Here is an 18,933-nt window from a genome sequence, read left to right as displayed (position 1 = left end):
TATAAAGCAAACAAAATACTTTTAGTCGTCAACAACAAAACAAAATAATAACTATAGCCCGGTCGCAATCAACAAATTTTCATTACATTGTACGTTGTGTGTGGAAAAGAGGACATTTAAAATGTTTTCAGGATTGGCATATTAGATGACTTGAATCAACGACAAAATCTGACCTTCAAGTCCTTTAATTCCAATGTGGAATAAGAAATTTATGAATAAATTGACTTCCGAGGGTGAAAAAATTACAGAAGTACCTAATTTGCAACTGCATGTCAATCAATTTTGTGTTTAAAAGTTTTGAACAGGCTTACGTACGTGACCTACCAAAAAACATTTAAACGCCTACCATTAAGTTTTTTGCATTGAAGTAGGTTGACGACCGACGACTGGCTGTGTCATTTTTTGATCATTAAAAGCCCAATATTTATGTGTAAATATTTTACACCTAAGAAAGTTCACAGCTCCGTAAAATACTGCCTGCATAAGTTACGAAATATACTCAGAATAAATTCTTATTTTCATGTTATGCTTGTTAATGTGCGTTATTGTTGATCGTGTTATATAATCGTTTCGGTTCAATGATCATATTGCAAACGTGAGACTCGAAGTAAGGTCATTCAGTTTTAATTTTTCATCAGATTAACTAATAACTGCATAACATAACCGGCAAGGTTTTTGAAATTGTTTTTATTACTTTTTAAAACTAAAATGTAACTTTTTTCAGTAGGCTCTCTGCTGGCCTGGTGTTACGTTAATAAATTTATTTATGTTGCATGCAGTATGGCTGCCAATTTGTTCAAAGTTGCACTGACCCAAAACTCAACTCTGCAACGAGCACTGGTACGTTTTTAACATATAGTAAATTAACAACGAATTCTTGCAGGCTGTAGCAAAACATTTGATGTTATTTTGATGCATCATTATAAAGTTAATGAAGTTTATAAATGTCGGTTTTATTTCATAAGCTATAGTAATGTATCTTTTTCTAATATTTTTTAGACATCCACAACAGCATTTGCAGCAGCACGCCATCAAAGCAATAGAAAATTGCATGCATCAAACATCGCTACAGATGCAAAACAACCTGTGAAAAAATCTTATGTTTCTGCTGATTACCCTGTGATCGACCATACTTATGATGCTGTGGTTGTCGGGGCTGGGGGTGCAGGACTTCGTGCAGCTTTTGGATTATCTGAGGCTGGGTTTAAAACTGCTTGTGTTACAAAATTGTTTCCAACAAGATCCCACACCGTTGCAGCCCAGGTTTGAAATATTTTGTTGGGATTGCGAATTGACATAAAATATTTAAACACAAAGTTTAAATATGCAGATCGGTAAATATGCAGGTTAAAAAATTCTCTATATTTTGTGGTTATGTGGTTAACCTGTTTTGAAATTATATCAGCAATACCAAACTAAAAGGCGTTGTATTTTTCACTGATACTACCGACTAATCCAGTTAATCACATAACCAAAGCAATGCAATATTCTGGATAATTTTTTGACAACAGTTGGGATTTATGAGTCCAGTGCAACAAAATCGATCATGCTTTTAAACAGTTTGTCTGTGTAACATTTGTTGTGTTGCAGGGTGGAATAAATGCAGCTCTTGGTAACATGGAAGAGGACGAATGGAGATGGCACATGTAAGTTTAATGAAAAATATAACCCAATTATAATCTTGAGTGGTCTACTTACATTATGTGTGATTAGGTATGACACAGTGAAGGGTTCAGATTGGTTGGGTGATCAGGACGCTATCCACTATATGACTAGAGAGGCACCAGCTGCAGTAATTGAGGTAAGTAACTGTTCTCTATTAAAGCTTACAGCTATACCATCATTTCCTCACTAAGTGGGCCATTTGCATAAAAAAAGCATTATTGCTCTTCTAGCAAAGGTCTGTGGACCCAGTGTCCGTTTGCACTTGCGGAAAAAATGTCGATCTAAGGCAGTGGTTCCCAAACTGTGGGCCATGGCCCAGTAGTGGGCCACCAAGACATTTTCAATGGGCCACAGAGCCATTTGAATAGATTCTACTGTTTTGTTATACTGTAGATATTATGCGCCTTGTTTTGAAAAACGTAATTTTTGCAAGAATTCTGAATCTTGTAGCCAAATTTCAGGAGCATGTATCTCATTAAAAATAAATTGCTAGAAAATTTCGCCTGTTTTTGAGTCATTTTTTTTGTTTGTGCCCAAATTTACAGCATGTGGTGGGCCACGAATCGCTATTCAATAAACATTTGGGCCACAGACCAAAAAAGTTTGGGAACCCCTGATCTAAGGCTTAATAAAAACTGCTGGAAGAGCCATATATTTATATGATTTCTTTATGCTTGTTCAAACCATTTAAATAAAACTTTTGTACTTTTTTAGCTGGAAAATTATGGGATGCCTTTCAGCCGTACTACAGAGGGCAAAATATATCAACGTGCTTTCGGTGGTCAAAGTTTACAGTTTGGCAAAGGTGGACAAGCGCATCGTTGTTGTTGTGTTGCTGACCGCACAGGACACTCATTACTACATACACTTTATGGAAGGGTAAGTTTTAGCGTTGTTTGCTGCTCTAAAAAACTGTCATAGCTTATTGTCTGGAATTTTCCTTCTATTCCTAAACTTTGATTTCATCTTGTACGAAGTTGTATAAGCTTTTCTTGTTGTTTACCAGTCACTGGCATTCAACACTGATTACTTCATTGAATACTTTGCAATGGATCTTCTAATGGAAGATGGAGAATGCAGAGGTGTTTTGGCACTTAGTCTTGAGGATGGAACTCTACACAGAATAAGAGCAAAGAACACAGTTCTTGCTACTGGGTCAGTATATCTTAACAAAACACATTTCATTTGGAAAATTGGCTGGGTAGTATTATAGAAGTATATATGTTATGAACAAGTTGTTTTTCACTTTTATGTGAAAATTAAGACCAATGAAAAGAAAATTAAGAGAATATTTGAAATTCTGGAAGCTTTAAATAGCTTTTAAACCCTTGCACTTCATCATAAATTTTCATGTAATAACCAATTACCATCAGTAAAATTTGCCTATAATTTTATGACCGCATTGTATATTGTGCTTTTTTTGATGATTTTTTATTAATTATATATACAAGAAAAATTCTTATTTTTGGGTATTTAAATTTTTTACAGTGGTTATGGCAGAGCATATTTCAGCTGTACATCAGCTCATACATGTACTGGTGATGGCACAGCTATGGTTAGCAGAGCAGGATTGCCAAATCAAGACATGGAGTTTGTACAGTTTCACCCAACAGGCATATATGGAGCAGGCTGTCTCATTACGGAGGGTTGTCGTGGTGAGGGCGGTTACCTCATCAATTCGGAAGGTGAACGATTTATGGAAAGGTGAGTATCAAGATTGTTATGGATTAGTTTCTGCATTTTGTATTTTCTTCAAGTTCATTAGTTGATAAAACATGACAGATTCACTGCAGACAGTGCACACTGTTTCGACCTATAAGGTCTCATCAGTGCAGCTGGTGACGAGAGATTGGCCGCATTGGCTAGTGTAGCCATCAAACGGCACTCCAGTTTGTGGTGAACAACAGGGTACAACCCCATACATCACCCAGTCTGTGCGATGCCACAACTGACAGATTTCAGATTCAGTTCTTGGACAAAAAGTCAAAATTTCACAGTTGAAAACTTGTAGTTTGTATCTTGGAAGATAAAATATAATGTACTTTTTTTATTAACTGCACACTGAACGAAATATAATATAATTGAGTGTAGAGGCGATTATTCAGTGAATGTTTTGTGCTTTAAAATGTTTGATGTGTTTTGAAGTTTTGATGAAACTTTCTTCATAGAAGAAGATTTGGTTGCGTAGTTTAACACAGCTTTAGTGGCTGGGATGGCATGTATGTACTTATTGTCTAGTAAACTTTGTTTGCATTTATGAATTATAGATATGCACCCACCGCAAAGGACCTTGCATCTCGTGATGTAGTTTCAAGATCAATGACCATTGAAATAAGAGAAGGGAGGGGTTGTGGACCAAATAAGGTAACATGCTTTTACATTAATTTTCTTTTTAAACTGCAGGTCAGTTGTCGCCATTAAATGTTTTTCCTACTTCAAATTTGCATTTATAGCAGACAATTTCAGTTTATTCCATACCCAATTTGCCCGAGCTTTTTTATGGTCTGATATTATGCTATTGTCAGTTGCTATTTTTACATAAAACAGTAGGTAAATGAACATATTTATTTTAACAAATGAGAACTGTGGGCTCTGTGTTGAGAACACAGCAAATCAATTTGAGGTTTAATTTGAGAGACGCCAGCCGAAGATCGTCCTCTACTTCTAGTCTTGATCTGTATTTGCTTTCAAAAGATAGTGCAGAAAATGCATGACTGCTTGCACAGGTGTGCTAAACTTATTGCATTGTTACATATAGACTGCATGTAACAGTTACGTAGTCATATGTAATAATGCAACAATATTTAAAATGTTGAAAAAAGCCTAAGTTCATTAATACTGTAGATGCGATGCTTATATTCATAGGAAATTTAAAGTATTTCGCGACCCAGATTGGAAGGTCTCGCTATTTGCGGACTCCTGCTGTATAGAAATAAATATTTTTGACTACTGAAGGATAACACAAAACCTAATACCAATTTACTATACAGGATCATGTATATCTCCAACTTCACCATCTACCGCCGAGTCAACTTGCAACCAGACTTCCAGGTATTTCTGAAACTGCACAAATCTTTGCTGGAGTCGATGTGACCAGAGAACCAATTCCCGTTTTACCGACCGTTCATTACAATATGGGAGGTGTCCCCACCAACTTCAAGGGCCAGGTAACAAAATGTTATTATGAGGAGCACACACACAAATGTTTTGAATTGTTAAGTGAGAAATTCGTCGATGAAGGTTGAGAACCACTGGTTTAACCTATCCATGTACTTTTTCAACCAGGTCATAACATACGATGGTGGCAAGAAGCAGGATAGTGTTGTTCCTGGTCTTTACGCGTGCGGGGAGGCGGCTTGTGCGAGTGTTCATGGGGCAAACAGACTTGGAGCTAACTCTCTTCTCGACCTCGTAGTGTTCGGCCGCGCATGCGCACTAACGATTGCTGAGGAAAATAAGCCGGGAGAAGAGATTGGAGAACTGAGCGCAGTAAGTTTATTAAAATAAGTGATGCAATAAACCCGCTGTGAAAGAGTGTGACAAACGTTTTTTTTTAAGTAAAGAAGTTTTTTTTTTAATGTTAAAAATGTTACGATTCTGACTTCCAATTTTTGAAAGTTTATTTAATTTTTCAGCTAATTTTTCAACCAAAGAAGAAAATAAACTCCAGCCAAACAGAAAAACTTATCGCAATTACTGTTGTTTATTTGATAAAATTGGTTGAATTTTAAGAGTCACCAAATTGTCAGACTCTGACGCAGACTCTACAGTTTTTAATAAGTAACTCGAACCCCACCGTAAGATTGTGCGACTCGAATTTCGGTTCTGCAATTCTGATTTTAAAATGTTTGGCCGAACTTTACATATGTCAGGGAAATATACAACCAAAATCGTGACAACAAAAACTGCAATAAAATAGGCCTGAGAACAGCCCAGAAGGCAGGTTCAAACATTTTTTTACCATCTCAGAACGCTGGTGAACAATCAGTTGCTAACCTTGACAAACTACGTCACGCCGACGGTTCGATATCAACGGCTGATTTGAGACTAAAGATGCAACAGACAATGCAAAACAATGCAGCTGTTTTCCGCACTGGTCCAGTGTTAAAACAAGGAGTTGAAAAGATCACAAATATCTACCAAGAATTGGCCGACTTAAAAGTATGCGTAAATGTTTTTTTTTTTGTCATTGTAGTTAGGTTTAATATGCATTAAGTAAGTAATATTACAAATTATGAAAATAAACAAATAGGTATCTCTTAGATAACGGTGACAAAAATAACGAACATACATTCATAACTAGGATCAGCCCTGAAGCGTCTATGTAGACCAGCGATCACGGTTCATTAAAGATTTTTCTAGCCTACGCCTTGCCATATGGGTGCTTGGTGACCGGCTGATTCGGTATCACACCTTTAGTAGGCCTGGCGTACTATGATTTGCAAAAGGAGTATGCCGTGATCGCTGGTCTGCATCGACGCGTAAGGGATGAACCCAGTTGTGAATTAATTTTCATCAAAGAAATGCCTGTGCCCAGGTTGTACCAGAAGAGGGCAATGTTTCGTGTATATGTTCAGTAATTATCTGTTTTGTATCTTTAGATGTATGACCGCGGCATGATATGGAACACAGACTTAGTTGAAGCTTTGGAATTACAAAACCTTTTGTTAAATGCTGCACAAACTGTCACATCAGCTGAAGCGAGAGAGGAAAGTAGAGGGGCTCATGCAAGAGAAGATTTTAAGGTGAGAAATGGTGGTTTGGTTACTAATTGAACTTTTTACTGATAATGTAAAAATCGCAATACTTTGTTGCTATAGATCTGCTTACAATACCTTTTAATAGAGTGCGGTTTTGCAAGATAAAATTAGGAGTGTTAAACTCTGAAATTTAACATATCCTTAGTTTGTGGGCAAATTGAATGAGAAAATTGTTTTATAAATGTGAAATGTGTTTTTGAAATGAAAATTGTTTGCTCCGAATTAATGCACCTTGGCAATGATTTGGTGATGGGAATCGTTATCAGGACTACGTAGAAACCGAAACTGTAGTTGAATATTTAAATGACTTACAGCAAACAAATTAAAAAAAAAAACAGTACACTGCAGTTAAAGGTGACGAAAAAATGTTTTGCTATGGTTAACAAACATGAGGAAAATGTGACGACCATGTCACAGCACGAACATTTTAAGTTTAACTTGTTTTGCTGAAGGACATTCACGTCGAAATCACTTTTGTTAAGCTGTTTTATATTAAAGTTGTGAAGTTTGATGACAACTGGCTAAGTCAAATCTTGATTGGTCAGAGTGTCAAACCTAGAAATAGCATTGTTACGTAACAGAACTGACGGGTTAAACTTATAATCCAGTGTTTTACACCCCCACCCAAATACTTTCTTTTTGGTATCGAAACATAGCAACTGAACAGAACAATTAATTGGAATTGTATAAGAAAGGTAACTGTGTGTTACGTACAACCACTAATCAGTGTTTCTCATAACTTTTTGCCTTTAAAGTGCACCTATAAGACAAGCGAAATTTTGGTGCGCACCACTGGTTCAAATGTGTAGACTTTAAAAGGGTCATATTGTATTAAGTCATCTGCGGGCGTGTCGTTTATGCACCAATGAAGTAAAGCTTTGCCACGCCCTGTTTAGAAAGGTTAATTTTTTTCTCTAATCATGAAATCGCTTTCAATGCATAGGTGCGCCTTGACGAGTTTGACTACAGCAAACCATTGGATGGCCAGAAGGAGAAACCAATGGAAGAGCATTGGAGAAAACATACTATGTGCGATTTTGATATCAACACTGGACATGTAAGTGACCAAAACAAAATATTTCGTATACTTTTCACAGTTTTGTGGATTATGGCTTATTAATGAGCAGGAATGTGCAACTTTTAATATTGATGGGTCAATTTCATTCCTATCGAACACGCAGCATGTATTAAGTTAACAACTACTAGCCAAATTCGCAAGTGATTCCAGCAGCATTGTGAGGTTGTACAAAAATAGCAGTGGATGCATTGATCTGCTCGGAAACAAAAAAAATAAAGAATTTACGAAAAAACTTTTATACAGCAAATATTTTATTGGACACATTTTAAACCACATATGTACTGACAAAACATCACCCATTGTTGAACTATTTGTAATAAAAGGAATGTAAAACGGTTGTAAATTTAGTACATATGAATATTAGATTTTATTCTTACAAATATGTCTAATATATGCTATAGTAAAATAATTAAACGTTTGCTCTCTCTTTAAAACATTATGTTTATGAAGTTAGTTTCCTTAAATAAATAATATATCATTTTGTATCAAAGCAGTTAAAGTCTCTAGAAACATCGGATAGCAATTTTCCTGTTTTGTGTTTTTCAGGTTAACCTTGTGTACAGACCAGTTATTGACAACACACTTGATGCTCGGGAGTGTGCGGTGGTTCCCCCTGCTGTGAGGTCATACTAGTGCTGACGTCATTAACGCACTCCCAAAAAATGTTTGTAAGTTCAAAAGCAAATATAAAGCCTTACTCGTTTATTTTTGCCCTTCCAATTCAGCTAAGGTGGGCCCAATATACTGATGTTTATTGTGTGCAAAATAACATTAATATTTATTTATAAGTATCTTTTTGGCAAATGCACAGTTTCATGCCATCGGTAACAAGTTTATGGTATACTTCGAAACGTAACTTTCTTTTTGAGCAGAAATCTAACGACAGTGCTATTGTCTCCGTGGAGTTTACCTTTCGCTGCTGGGATATATCGCTTAAATGCAATCTTTGCATTAGGGTTGTGAAAATTCTGCGTAATTGTGATAACCCCGCTGGTTTTTGTCTTTAATATTATTTTCATGTGTTCCGAAATGTTGTTCGTACGAGTCTGTCTCTCTAAGACGTAAATACAAGATTGTTCAGAAAAAATACACAGGAAAAAGCCACAAAGTAAACAGAAGCAGTTTTTCCAAAATCTATTAATTAGCTGCAATGAAGGAACATCTCCTGGAAAAGTAACAGGCAGGAATAAATTGAGCATTTGATGTGATTGGATTCAAATTTGCAACCTCTGTCCTAGCAGGGGTTTTAGCCAAATATATATACCTGTGAAGTGTCATTACCAAACCACAAAATTACAAAAGCTTGAGTTGCTGTGTTCCAATTTAAGTTGTAAAAGGGCCAGAGCCCCAAACCTGGCTTAAACCATATTAGAAACGAAAGAATTAGGTCGGAAATTTGGTGAAAATGCTACACAAACGTGTCCTGTCGAACCGTTTTTTATCTTCAAACCCGGCCCGACTTACAGCCTTGGTTCCAGTAGGGTACCAATAAATACTAACTCCAAAAAGCCTGGGCTATACCAAATTACTTTACTTTTTGAGCAAAGGACTGAAGTATGCTTGTTCGTTTCATGGTTAACCTGTAGTTATTCTGTTTGCAGTAAAACATTCTATTTTGATCGACGTTTCTTAACAATTTTGCACAAATACACAACACCCTAAACCGAAGCGCATTCATGTGTCCGTATGCTGCGGAGAGTTCTTGATAAGAAAAAGTAACAAATCTTGATCTTTCAAGGGTTGAGCCTGTGCGCCACTTCGTGGGCTTGGTGCGAGAGGTAAACAAACCAGTAGATGCCGTTGAAAAAGAAAAACGCCAGCGGAAAAGCGACGCGTGAAACCCGGTCGATTCGGTTAACTCCGCCCTGTGTAAAGAAAAGTTTCAGTTGACACATTTGACTCTGTTTTCAAGATGTTGCGTTTTAAGTTTGTCATTCAGCAGTATTGGAGGCTTTCTTTCTTAATAAGGTACAGACAATTACTTGGTTGTCCTTAAAACGGTCAAATAAAAACAGTAGTCGAAAACGATAAAATACGAGCTGAAACACTTACAATTTTAACACCTCAATTGCCAGAATGTGATTGTTAAAATCAGGGAGTCGAACCGGAACTGAACCCGAACCCGCGAACCGGTTTGAGCGGTTAATTTCTTTAAACCCGAACCGCTAATTGCGATTTTCTAAAAACCCGAACCGAAGTTGAACCCTATATTTTGTTTGGCGTTGGACCCGAACCAGTAAAAAATGCAGTCGGTTTTATATTTTGTGATTTTTTTTCAAAACGGCGCACTGAAGAACCTTAAAAACCAAACGAAGCGAACCCGAACCGAACCTGAACAAGCGGTTCGACTCTCTGGTTAAAATGCTTGCAACCGCTCAATAATGAATCATATAGGCCTACTTTATATTTAACTCTCTGTTGGTTACGCTTTGATTTTCATTAAAGTAGGAGCATATAGAAACTTATAACAAACCTGCGATCGGGTGACTTCATTTATTTGATCTTCCGCTGCGTCTAGAAGCTTCTGAGCCAGTTTTACGTCCGAGGCGTTCACGTCCATTTTTCTCGGACTCATTTCACTCAGCCAATGACCTGTAAGGTACAACATCCAAATAATTGAAAGTTAAATTATCTCTCAAGGTACAAAACCAAACAAGTGTACTATTTACAAGAGGCAATTCCAAATATTGATAATTATCAATTAATTATAATTAATGTGCAGATAAGACATGGCAATAAGGTAGTGGTTGCCAATGCAAGGCATTCTGGCCACACGAGGTCACAAAAGATCTCCACACGCCTCTATAAACAGGGCATGAACTTGGCTGAATGGTCCGTCGCGCCAGAACCATATATATAGACATAAAAAAACTCGAGAGTCATTTCGGGACCGTCCTGGATTCGAACACCGTGAAAAAATCACGAGTTGCATTTGTACAAGGTTTATTGTTGAAGCGTTTTTTTTTCTTATCTTCAAAAAGTGGGCTCTCACTATAAAGTTATTCATTTGAAATTATAAACTAAGGCAGGAATGACTTTTTAATTTGAAGTCCGTGTATTTTGTCTATTTTAATAATTTTTCAACAATGTTTTGGACATAATCTTTGCATGAAACATTAGCTAACTTTGCGCAAAGCCTAAGGTCTGCTTGTGGCCTTGTAACGTACAACAAACAAACAATTTTACCGGGGTTCTCATTAACTTATGACTTACGAGGCAATATAAAACCCGCTAAGCGACGTAGGTAATATTCAAAATCTTTTTTTCGATCCAACTGCATTCCCGACGCCATCTTGAATAAATCGCGCAGGTTCACCTTCATATGACCTTCACCGCGTCGTATCTCTATCAGCCTAAACAAGCAACACTAGTATTATGTTCAATATATGGATTTGTTTGTTACATAATTTTTTTTGAATTCCTAGTAGGGTCTGAAAAGGCAAATTCAAGAATTGTCACGGAATATATTTTTGTTGATTTGTTTTTTGAAGTCGTATGAGCTGTAGGTATGTTTACTGATGAATAAACTTTACCTTTTCCGAAACGCAGCACAGTAATGAAACATATTGGCCTCTGAACTGTCATCTTTTTGACTTGACTTTTCCACTTGTAGATGAAAGTAATGTACTGCAAGTAAACATCATATTTGCTTTTTCTGGATCTTTGCCTAATTCGGACAAAACTCGAGGTACCAATAATTTGTGATGTGGTATAACTTTAACTAATTGACATCAGTTAATCGGATCTTTGCTTAATCCGGACATATTTATGGGTTCAAACGGGTCCGGATTAACCAAGTGTTTTACTGTATAAAACTAATAACTGATTGTTTCTAGTGAATTTTTTGTTAATCGTGTTATAATTCGAACAAAATAGTAGTGATAGGTTTAACTAACTCTGTGATATAACAAAGTAAAATTTTATCCACAGCCGATATTGTTTACCTGAAGCGAACTCGATAAGTGCAGCGAAGCAGAACGCGAAACAGACCGCCATGTACCAATCCAGAGCAGTAGCGTAAGCAACCTTGGGCAGAGACTGTCTTGTGCTAATACTTAGTGTTGTCAAGTTAAGAACAGTCATAATTCCTTTAAAATAGGTATATATTAGAAAGTGACTGTTCGACTATTTTGTATGCAAGATATCGCTAAAATTGTAAAAAGTATGTCAGGTTTAACTTACCAGAAACAGTTCTTGCAGGGACGGCTTCCTTGTTAATCCAAAACGAAATCTAAATGCAATATTCTACATATATATATATATATATTTATATATAACGCCTATTCTGGCATCGTCAGCCTCTAAAATCTTATTCAAATAGAATCGGTATGTTTGTTTATGGCGACAAAAAACTCGGAGCCATTATGATGTCATAAACCAGTGGTTCTTAACCTTTTTGGTGTGGTTTCCCACTAACGTCAATTATCAACTTCCAATTTCCCGCTCTGTTATGTTTGTAATGATGTTTTGTGCACTACGTTAACAAAAAACATTCTTTAAATGAAAAAAATGTGTAAAGCGATTTGATCGGGACCATATAGGCTTAGTTCAATCTCATTTAGTTTAAATATTGCTTCTGTGAGAGAGTAAAACTTTTTGGAATATTGAAGGGTTACCTCTGCTTTCATTAGTCATTTATTGCCTCAAAATCAACAAAGGAAAGGCTTTTATTCGTGCATAATGGCAAAGTCATTGGAGGTTTTAGTCTTGTCTGTGATGTAACAAACGGCCTTTGGATTTGTATGTGTCTTGTAAACCTTGGTTAAATCAATCTTACATGTCGTTGCGGAAAATTTTTAGTAAAGTAACTTTCAACGGTTAATTCAAAGCCGGATTCGACCCTCGGGCCCGAGTTTGGTTTCCTGACTAACATAATTTCCCTTTGAAAACATCAAAATTTCCCACTAGTGGGAAATTTCCCACCGGTTAAGAACCACTGTCATAAACATTCGTAAGACCGCAAAAGCACAATCTAAGTTTGTATTTACCTGTGACAAAATGACGATAAGAACGCACGGTACGTAAGTTTGAATGACGTAATAGCCCATTTGACGTTTTAAATGGAACTTCGTTTCAAGAACGGAATACTCGCCTACAGAAAACAATAAAAGAAAAGCTAAAAAGCAGACCAATATAATTAACAAAAAATTTAACAAGGCATTTTTTAACAAATCTGTGATTTAATATAAAAGCATGAAAGCCAATAAATGATAAGCTGCAGGCAGTGCCCTTTGTTTCGAACTAAAACGTTTCATCAGTACAGCTGGTGACAAGAGTTAGGTCGTGTTAACTAGTGTAAAATAAGTAATTATTAGCAATAAATCTGAAGCATTGCTCTATTTTATTGCTTTCATGCAGTTTCTAATCCTATAGAACAAACATATGAACTAGTACAGTTAAAGTTCGAAAAAACAGCTCCTGTTATTTTTTGATGCCCTTTTACCCCTCTTGTATATATAATGTGTATGACCTGATACGGTAAAAATGACGTCAGATTTCCAAGTATAGTTGATGAGTTCAAACTGGTTCAATCTCGATGACGATTGTGGGACATCTACTGGCTGTGTATCATTGTCCTCGTACCAAATAAACTGAACTTGATCCTTCAAAAAAGCATTAAAACCAGAATTTTAAAGGGTGGAGCTTGTGTTAAAATTGGGGATGAAAGGTTTACAGTTGTGTGGACATGATCGTTAAAAAAACACTTTTTCTAGGCCAGTCCTAGAACCTGAAAAAGAAATAATTTTCAACGGCCGTCTTTGTGTTAAAGAGAGGGATCAAACGGTCTACAGTTGTTCTCTTTGTTCTTATTTCAGTCTGAAGGTTAAGTCATGTTTCTAGATCATGCAACACTATAGGGCACAGCTCGCTCGAATAGCTGAAACAGAAGCCTATTTAAATCGCGAATCATGAAATAATCATGGGCACCTTGCAGCAAATAGTTTGGAGTTCACGGGTTGTTGTGACAAACATATATGTGTTTTTTGTTTTACCGGTTAATTATTACTCGTTTTCGTTGATAAACTTACTTTAGTGTAACCGTAGCTTCCGTATACCAGATGACAAGTATGTACATCCATGGGAAAATCAATCAAAATCATGGGGCATTTTGCTTTGATTGTCAATCTACAGATGAAGCATTTTTCCGATAAAATCATGTATGACACAATTCATAAGTATCGCTGATCACTTTTATCGATTTATTAGCGATGGTAGTTTTACTGAAAATATTTTTTGAAACACTGTTATGACAAACGTTTATCAAACTTCACCTCATTGTGTAAAGTATGTTTCCTTCAGGGTCAATTCTAAGTAGCCGATTTGGGACTGTTATGTTGTGTGCAATCGACTTCTTGCCGTTTCGAAAGAAACTATCGGGTGTCCACAACATTTGAACCATCTTGTTGTTTAACTTTAGCTCTGTGATGTTCTTGTTCATGTCCTTGAAAGCTAGACGATCATCTCGCCATCTTGAAAATGGAAAAACAATTACAGCTAAAAGCCAAAAACTAATATCCTAGTGCTGGGCATGGTTTATACTGGTATATAGGTGCCAAATCATGGCGTAAAATAGCCTTTTCCAGTCCGAACCTATATTTTTTTTCTATTAGAGCATCATTTTCTGAATGAGTATTTTCTTAAGCGTGTCAAAATTCTATTTGATTGGAATCCAACATAACAAACAATCCCTTGGTTGGTTTCGTCTCTAATTAACATAACCGCATAGTTCAGAGAAGACGTTTTCTCGTGGATATAGATTAATAAATGCCGCTACGGTTCAAAATTAAACTGGCACACAGCAAAGGCCCGACATATTATTCTCAGGGAGCAAATTTAGACGGACATAAATTATGCATAAGATCTGCAGAAACAGAAAACGTAGGTATTCTGTCTGTGGTCGCTAGTGAAAATACGCTCTATGACGCAATAATGACAATTCGTTGTCTGACGTCGATGACTAATGAATTTACAATTTACATCTCGTCTACGGGCAAAAAGAAAAAAGTGTTTCCGAAAATATTTTTGTTGTCGTCGTTATTTTGGATTCCCTTGATAAATACTCATATGCTTTTAAAATGTGACCTACTTTATTATTTAAAGTTATTTTTACCATGCGTTCTGCAACGTACTTGCGCATATTGAATATAAACCTATGTTGCAATGGAAAACACATGTAGAGAAAATAATAAAAAGTTGCCTAAATTCTATTTAAATTTACGAATAACTTTTTTCGCAAATCGAAGAGATATGTTTTCAAAACATCGATTTCCAAACTAAGTGCTTCAGCACATTAGTGCACTGCGGAAAATTCCAAATAATTTAAATGCTTTTCTTTTGTTCTTTTTAAGGTTATTGACAAAATGTGGGTGTGAATAGAAACGCTAGAATTCTGTTTTTGTTTTGTTTTTCATTTGCTATCAAAAGTTTAAGTAATTTTGCAAATTATTATTTTTTGGCAAATTATTTTTGCAATTTTTTTGTGTTTTTTTTTGTTCTACAAAATTTTCCGCGAAAGAACATTAATTATTTGATGTGCTGCGTGCTTGAAAAATTTGGGAAACACTGAAAAAAAGTTGTCGGGCCTTCGGGCAAAAATAGGGCTCGATGTTAGCTGAAAAAATAATTTGCTTACTTTTGGCGGAAAAACATGTCCATCGTGTATTCCATATCCTGCTCGGACGCTGGCCCAAAGCCTGTTACGTAAAAGTAGCTGTACACTTTGGTTGGTCCCTCTGTAAAATACGTAAAAGCGTCAAAACATATCCTAAGGCTAAGCAGTCCGAGATTAAAGAAAAATTTTCTTTAAAAGCAGTTTGGAAAATTTGCATGATTGGTGTGTGACGTCAAAATCTTAAAATGATGACGTCACAGTGTTGCTTTGTTTACCATTTAAAAATATCAGCAAGAAAATATATTTTCAGAGTAAAATAATATTAAAAGTGTGTAAGATGAACCTTTTTTTAATCATGTAGTCTAACAGTTACAAACAGCAACGTTAGGTCCACATGAACGTCATTGGGTTTGTGTCAAACCGAACGATCATTCTTCAGACCACTAATTAAGTTTGACACCGACGTGGTCTTACAACTGACAACAAGCCATTGGGTTCGTGACAATTCATATTAAATTTAAAAAAGGTAATATTGAAGATGTTGTTAATATTGAAGATGTTGTTGGTTGCTAACTTAATTACGAGTCCTGGTTTGCAATTGGTTGTGATTTTTTTTAAAGGAGAAAACAACATCATTCAAAAGTTTTACCAAATCCGAATTTATTTTTTAATTGCACGGAACTCGTCAAAATTTTATATGTGTGTTTTCTTCTTGTATTAAAAGTTTAACTTTATGCAAACTATTAATAAACAGCAACGTGTTTTCAATTAAGGTGATCAAAAACGCGGTAGTACTAATCAACAGCGTACTCAGCCAAAATGTTTCACTATTCATTATAATTTTTCACTACACCATCATAAACCAGCTGACCGTTAAAACCAGGCCTGATCCTGTTGTCGTAGTTGAGTAGAAATGTATCCATAGTTTCTGTGATGTCTTCAGGACACACTTTTCTCGTACAAGTCCGTTCTTCGCCTTTCTGTTTCCGCCTCAAACTGGCCCGATTACGAATGTTTGTGTCAGTTCTGAATAATGTACAAATGATAGGTCATTAACATCTGTAATGTTTCATTTTATAGTTTTTTCTCAATTTGCTAATGCAGTAATAACTAATAACACACCAAGATGTTTTTTTTTATCTCGCTTAAACGCGTTAAATTAGGCATTAATTAGTTTTTACCAGTAGATCAATGTATGTGAATTGAAGTTACACTTTTAGTCAGACGTACATTAGTTTGAACTGCAAACTGGCCAAAGTTTCAGTATTTTTTGGAATTTGTTTCAGAAAAATAAATTTTAGAAAATAAGAAAATTTGTTCCAAATCATTTGGTCTTTTAATAATTTAATTAATGTACATTTTGTAGTACACTTGCTTGTCGATCCATCTCTTTTTCGTTTTTGTTCTTTGCTTAAATGTAAATAGGCAAATTTTTCCGATGGGTGATTATTTTCTTACCTTTGTATGTTTTCTGTTTTGTTTATTCATTTGATTGCCTGTTTTGAAATCAAGGGTGGCTGACAAGGTGACCTTAGGGTCTTTCGCCACCCTGCCGCTTAAACAGCGCAAAAATAAATTACTTACTACTTACTTACTAATGGTTGGCTTGTATTATTATTTTTATTGTTGCTTAAACTTTTTATCCGTACTTATATTAAATACAAAAGTTTGTACAAAAGGTGGACTAAATATCACAACTTTGTTTAAGTTATCCAAGTTCGCTAAATACGAAAGCTTAAACAGCAACAGAAATAGGCTACGTTTAAACTTTCGCAGTTATCGCCTACAAAAATACATGTGAAGTAAATAAATAAAACAGACCAGATGAGATACAATACACAGTTACAGCATGGGAAGAATTTTCACGCACGTTTTTAATCAATACGCTGGTGCTAGATCCAATTTACTTCAATTTATTCTTGGACCAAATTATTGATCTTACGATCAGCACCGACTGTGCGGTCTGCAACCGTGGTGTTATTTAAAGTGGGATTTTTCTTTTCATGCCAAGCCAATTTATGATGAAAATAGTTAACAAAAGTGTACAAAAAATATTTAAATCAATCGGATTCAAGAAAATATTTTTTAGCCAAAAACTTAGCTGTTAAAAATAAGAAAAAAACGTTGACTTATTTTGGTCAAACTGTTTGTTTGAGGTACGTTAATTTCTCAATTGAAAAAGAAAAGAACGACGTCCGCTGTTTTTAACCAAAACGAGATTAACATAAAGTTGACTATCCAAATTTCAGTCTACTGCTTACCTTTGTCCGTTTGGAGCCATGGCGCATGAAAACGCTAAAATTGTAACGAAACAAAAAATAACAGTCCTCATTGATTTCAAAACTGCAAACATGTTTGTTAATTCGTTCCTAACAGTTGCTGGGAATATAATAAAGACTATATGTGTAAATATTTTAATGCAATGAAGCGTGTATTAGGCCTTTGTGGACTGAACGCAGCAAAGGCATGAAATATTAATTTTTCAACTGCTCTTGTTTACATTTTGAATGATGAATACACACAATCTATTGCTCGCAGTCTGCATACTTGTAGTTTTTACATTGCTCAAAACATCATCAACCAATAGTTTACAGGCTTTTGTAAGTTTTGTTTTCGTTTGCACATCTACACAAAGGAAAACAACTCAAAAATCAGCTTTCTATAACTTTCTAAAATAAAACGCTTTCAAAAATGTGTGTTTTAGTTTGTACTGTTCTAATAATTATAAAAGCATTTCATAAAACAGACATAGTCTAACTCTAAAATACCTATCACAAAACCGTTGAATGTTTTCTGTTCAAATCGCTATTTTATCTTAATACAACATCGTGACAACAATTCAAATGCAACAATAAACGAGCAAACATTACTTAACGCTCCAACCATTCAAAAACATTCACATTTAAACCGCAACGCCACTGTACAAAATAACCCTTGCAGTAAAAAAGCGTGCAGAACACACAAAATGCTACTGCATACTGGCTAACGAACAGCAGTCTCAAGACCTGAACACATCTGTGGTACAATGATTTGCCAACGACCGTCAAGAGCCTGTTCTGAAGGTAGAAGCAAGCTTCTTCACTTGCTTGGCATCTGCCAGTCGATCAATATCAGAGAGAAACGCAACGAAGACAAGAAAATTACATTTATTGGTAACAGACTTAGAACAGCGTTGTACGGTATGCAGCCTTGAAAGTTCTGTTGCAAGTCAAGCGCTGAATAAGGTACAGTTGTTTAAAAGGTAGAACAGCAGGTTTTTGGTGACTGTAGGTGGTAGATTGTCAGGATTGGTCAAAATGAAATTTAGACTTCAATTTAAATGTGCTGTTTGATCCAGATTGAGTTGGAAACTGCAATAATGAAACTGTTCTTTAAAATAAGTCAACGAATTGTGATTTTTGGTTGACTGAGAAAGAAACAATGCTTGATTGTTATCATTATTATCAGTACCAGTTAAACTCAGTGCTTGTCGAAATTTGCCTCAAGGAGCTTGTTCTGTGCAAGCCACTGGTTTAAACAGCTAATGTTTTATAAAAATGTTTGCAAAGAGCTTTGTGTGAGAAAAAGGGTACAAAATGGTAGTTGAAGTTTGGTTTGAAATGTCAAAAGGTTGTGCGCTTATAAAATACATCATTCTCATTGCATACATACAAGTTTTGTCTGTTAAAATAGTTCCAACATATGATCATTAGCTTGGAGAAAGCCAAACAAAGGGCAGACACCGCTTTTAAATTATGCAATGTGCAAAGCGTTGATTATAGACACTGAGACAGACCTGTTGACTGGCTGTGGTGAAAATAACCTGCGTAACAAAGTAA

The 18,933-nt window shown here is 35.7% G+C and overlaps 2 protein-coding genes across 2 annotated transcripts; one reads left to right on the top strand and one right to left on the bottom strand.

Annotated features, from left to right (window-relative positions):
* Window positions 1–695: 695 nt before the first annotated feature.
* Window positions 696–8,548, top strand: LOC145204267 (succinate dehydrogenase [ubiquinone] flavoprotein subunit, mitochondrial-like). The gene is made up of 14 exons (XM_080076751.1): window positions 696–840; window positions 1,000–1,263; window positions 1,591–1,646; window positions 1,714–1,801; window positions 2,380–2,544; window positions 2,672–2,820; window positions 3,154–3,369; window positions 3,933–4,029; window positions 4,656–4,832; window positions 4,951–5,154; window positions 5,635–5,826; window positions 6,267–6,410; window positions 7,369–7,482; window positions 8,050–8,548. Exons 1-14 carry the CDS (start codon window positions 781–783, stop codon window positions 8,134–8,136), a joined length of 2,013 nt encoding a protein of 670 aa, XP_079932877.1. The 5' UTR covers window positions 696–780; the 3' UTR covers window positions 8,137–8,548.
* A 74-nt stretch (window positions 8,549–8,622) lies between these two features.
* Window positions 8,623–17,490, bottom strand: LOC145204268 (gamma-aminobutyric acid receptor subunit alpha-6-like). The gene is made up of 13 exons (XM_080076752.1): window positions 17,377–17,490; window positions 15,987–16,141; window positions 15,137–15,236; window positions 13,776–13,973; window positions 13,533–13,629; window positions 12,974–13,106; window positions 12,492–12,595; window positions 11,686–11,734; window positions 11,448–11,591; window positions 11,037–11,130; window positions 10,717–10,856; window positions 9,977–10,095; window positions 8,623–9,368 (listed from the first exon to the last, which is right to left on the bottom strand). The coding sequence occupies exons 1-13, from the start codon at window positions 17,466–17,468 to the stop codon at window positions 9,237–9,239; spliced, it is 1,557 nt and encodes a 518-aa protein (XP_079932878.1). The 5' UTR covers window positions 17,469–17,490; the 3' UTR covers window positions 8,623–9,236.
* Between the last annotated feature and the right edge of the window lie 1,443 nt (window positions 17,491–18,933).

Source organism: Phallusia mammillata, chromosome 8 (genome assembly GCF_965637545.1).
Source record: "Phallusia mammillata chromosome 8, kaPhaMamm4.hap1.1, whole genome shotgun sequence".
Taxonomy (NCBI): domain Eukaryota; kingdom Metazoa; phylum Chordata; class Ascidiacea; order Phlebobranchia; family Ascidiidae; genus Phallusia; species Phallusia mammillata.
The sequence above is the reverse complement of the archived record's forward strand: the minus strand, read 5'-3'. Positions and strand labels throughout refer to the sequence as shown.

Coding starts and splice junctions, on each gene's coding strand:
- LOC145204267 (XM_080076751.1), top strand. CDS start 781: ATGGCTGCCAATTTGTTCAAAGTTGCACTGACCCAAAACTCAACTCTG. Junction 4,833..4,950: donor CCACCAACTTCAAGGGCCAG/GTAACAAAATGT, acceptor TTTTTCAACCAG/GTCATAACATACGATGGTGG. Junction 5,155..5,634: donor AGATTGGAGAACTGAGCGCA/GTAAGTTTATTA, acceptor TTACCATCTCAG/AACGCTGGTGAACAATCAGT.
- LOC145204268 (XM_080076752.1), bottom strand. CDS start 17,468: ATGTTTGCAGTTTTGAAATCAATGAGGACTGTTATTTTTTGTTTCGTT. Junction 11,735..12,491: donor TTATCGTCATTTTGTCACAG/GTAAATACAAAC, acceptor TATTGCATTTAG/ATTTCGTTTTGGATTAACAA. Junction 10,096..10,716: donor AGCGGGTTTTATATTGCCTC/GTAAGTCATAAG, acceptor TGTACCTTACAG/GTCATTGGCTGAGTGAAATG.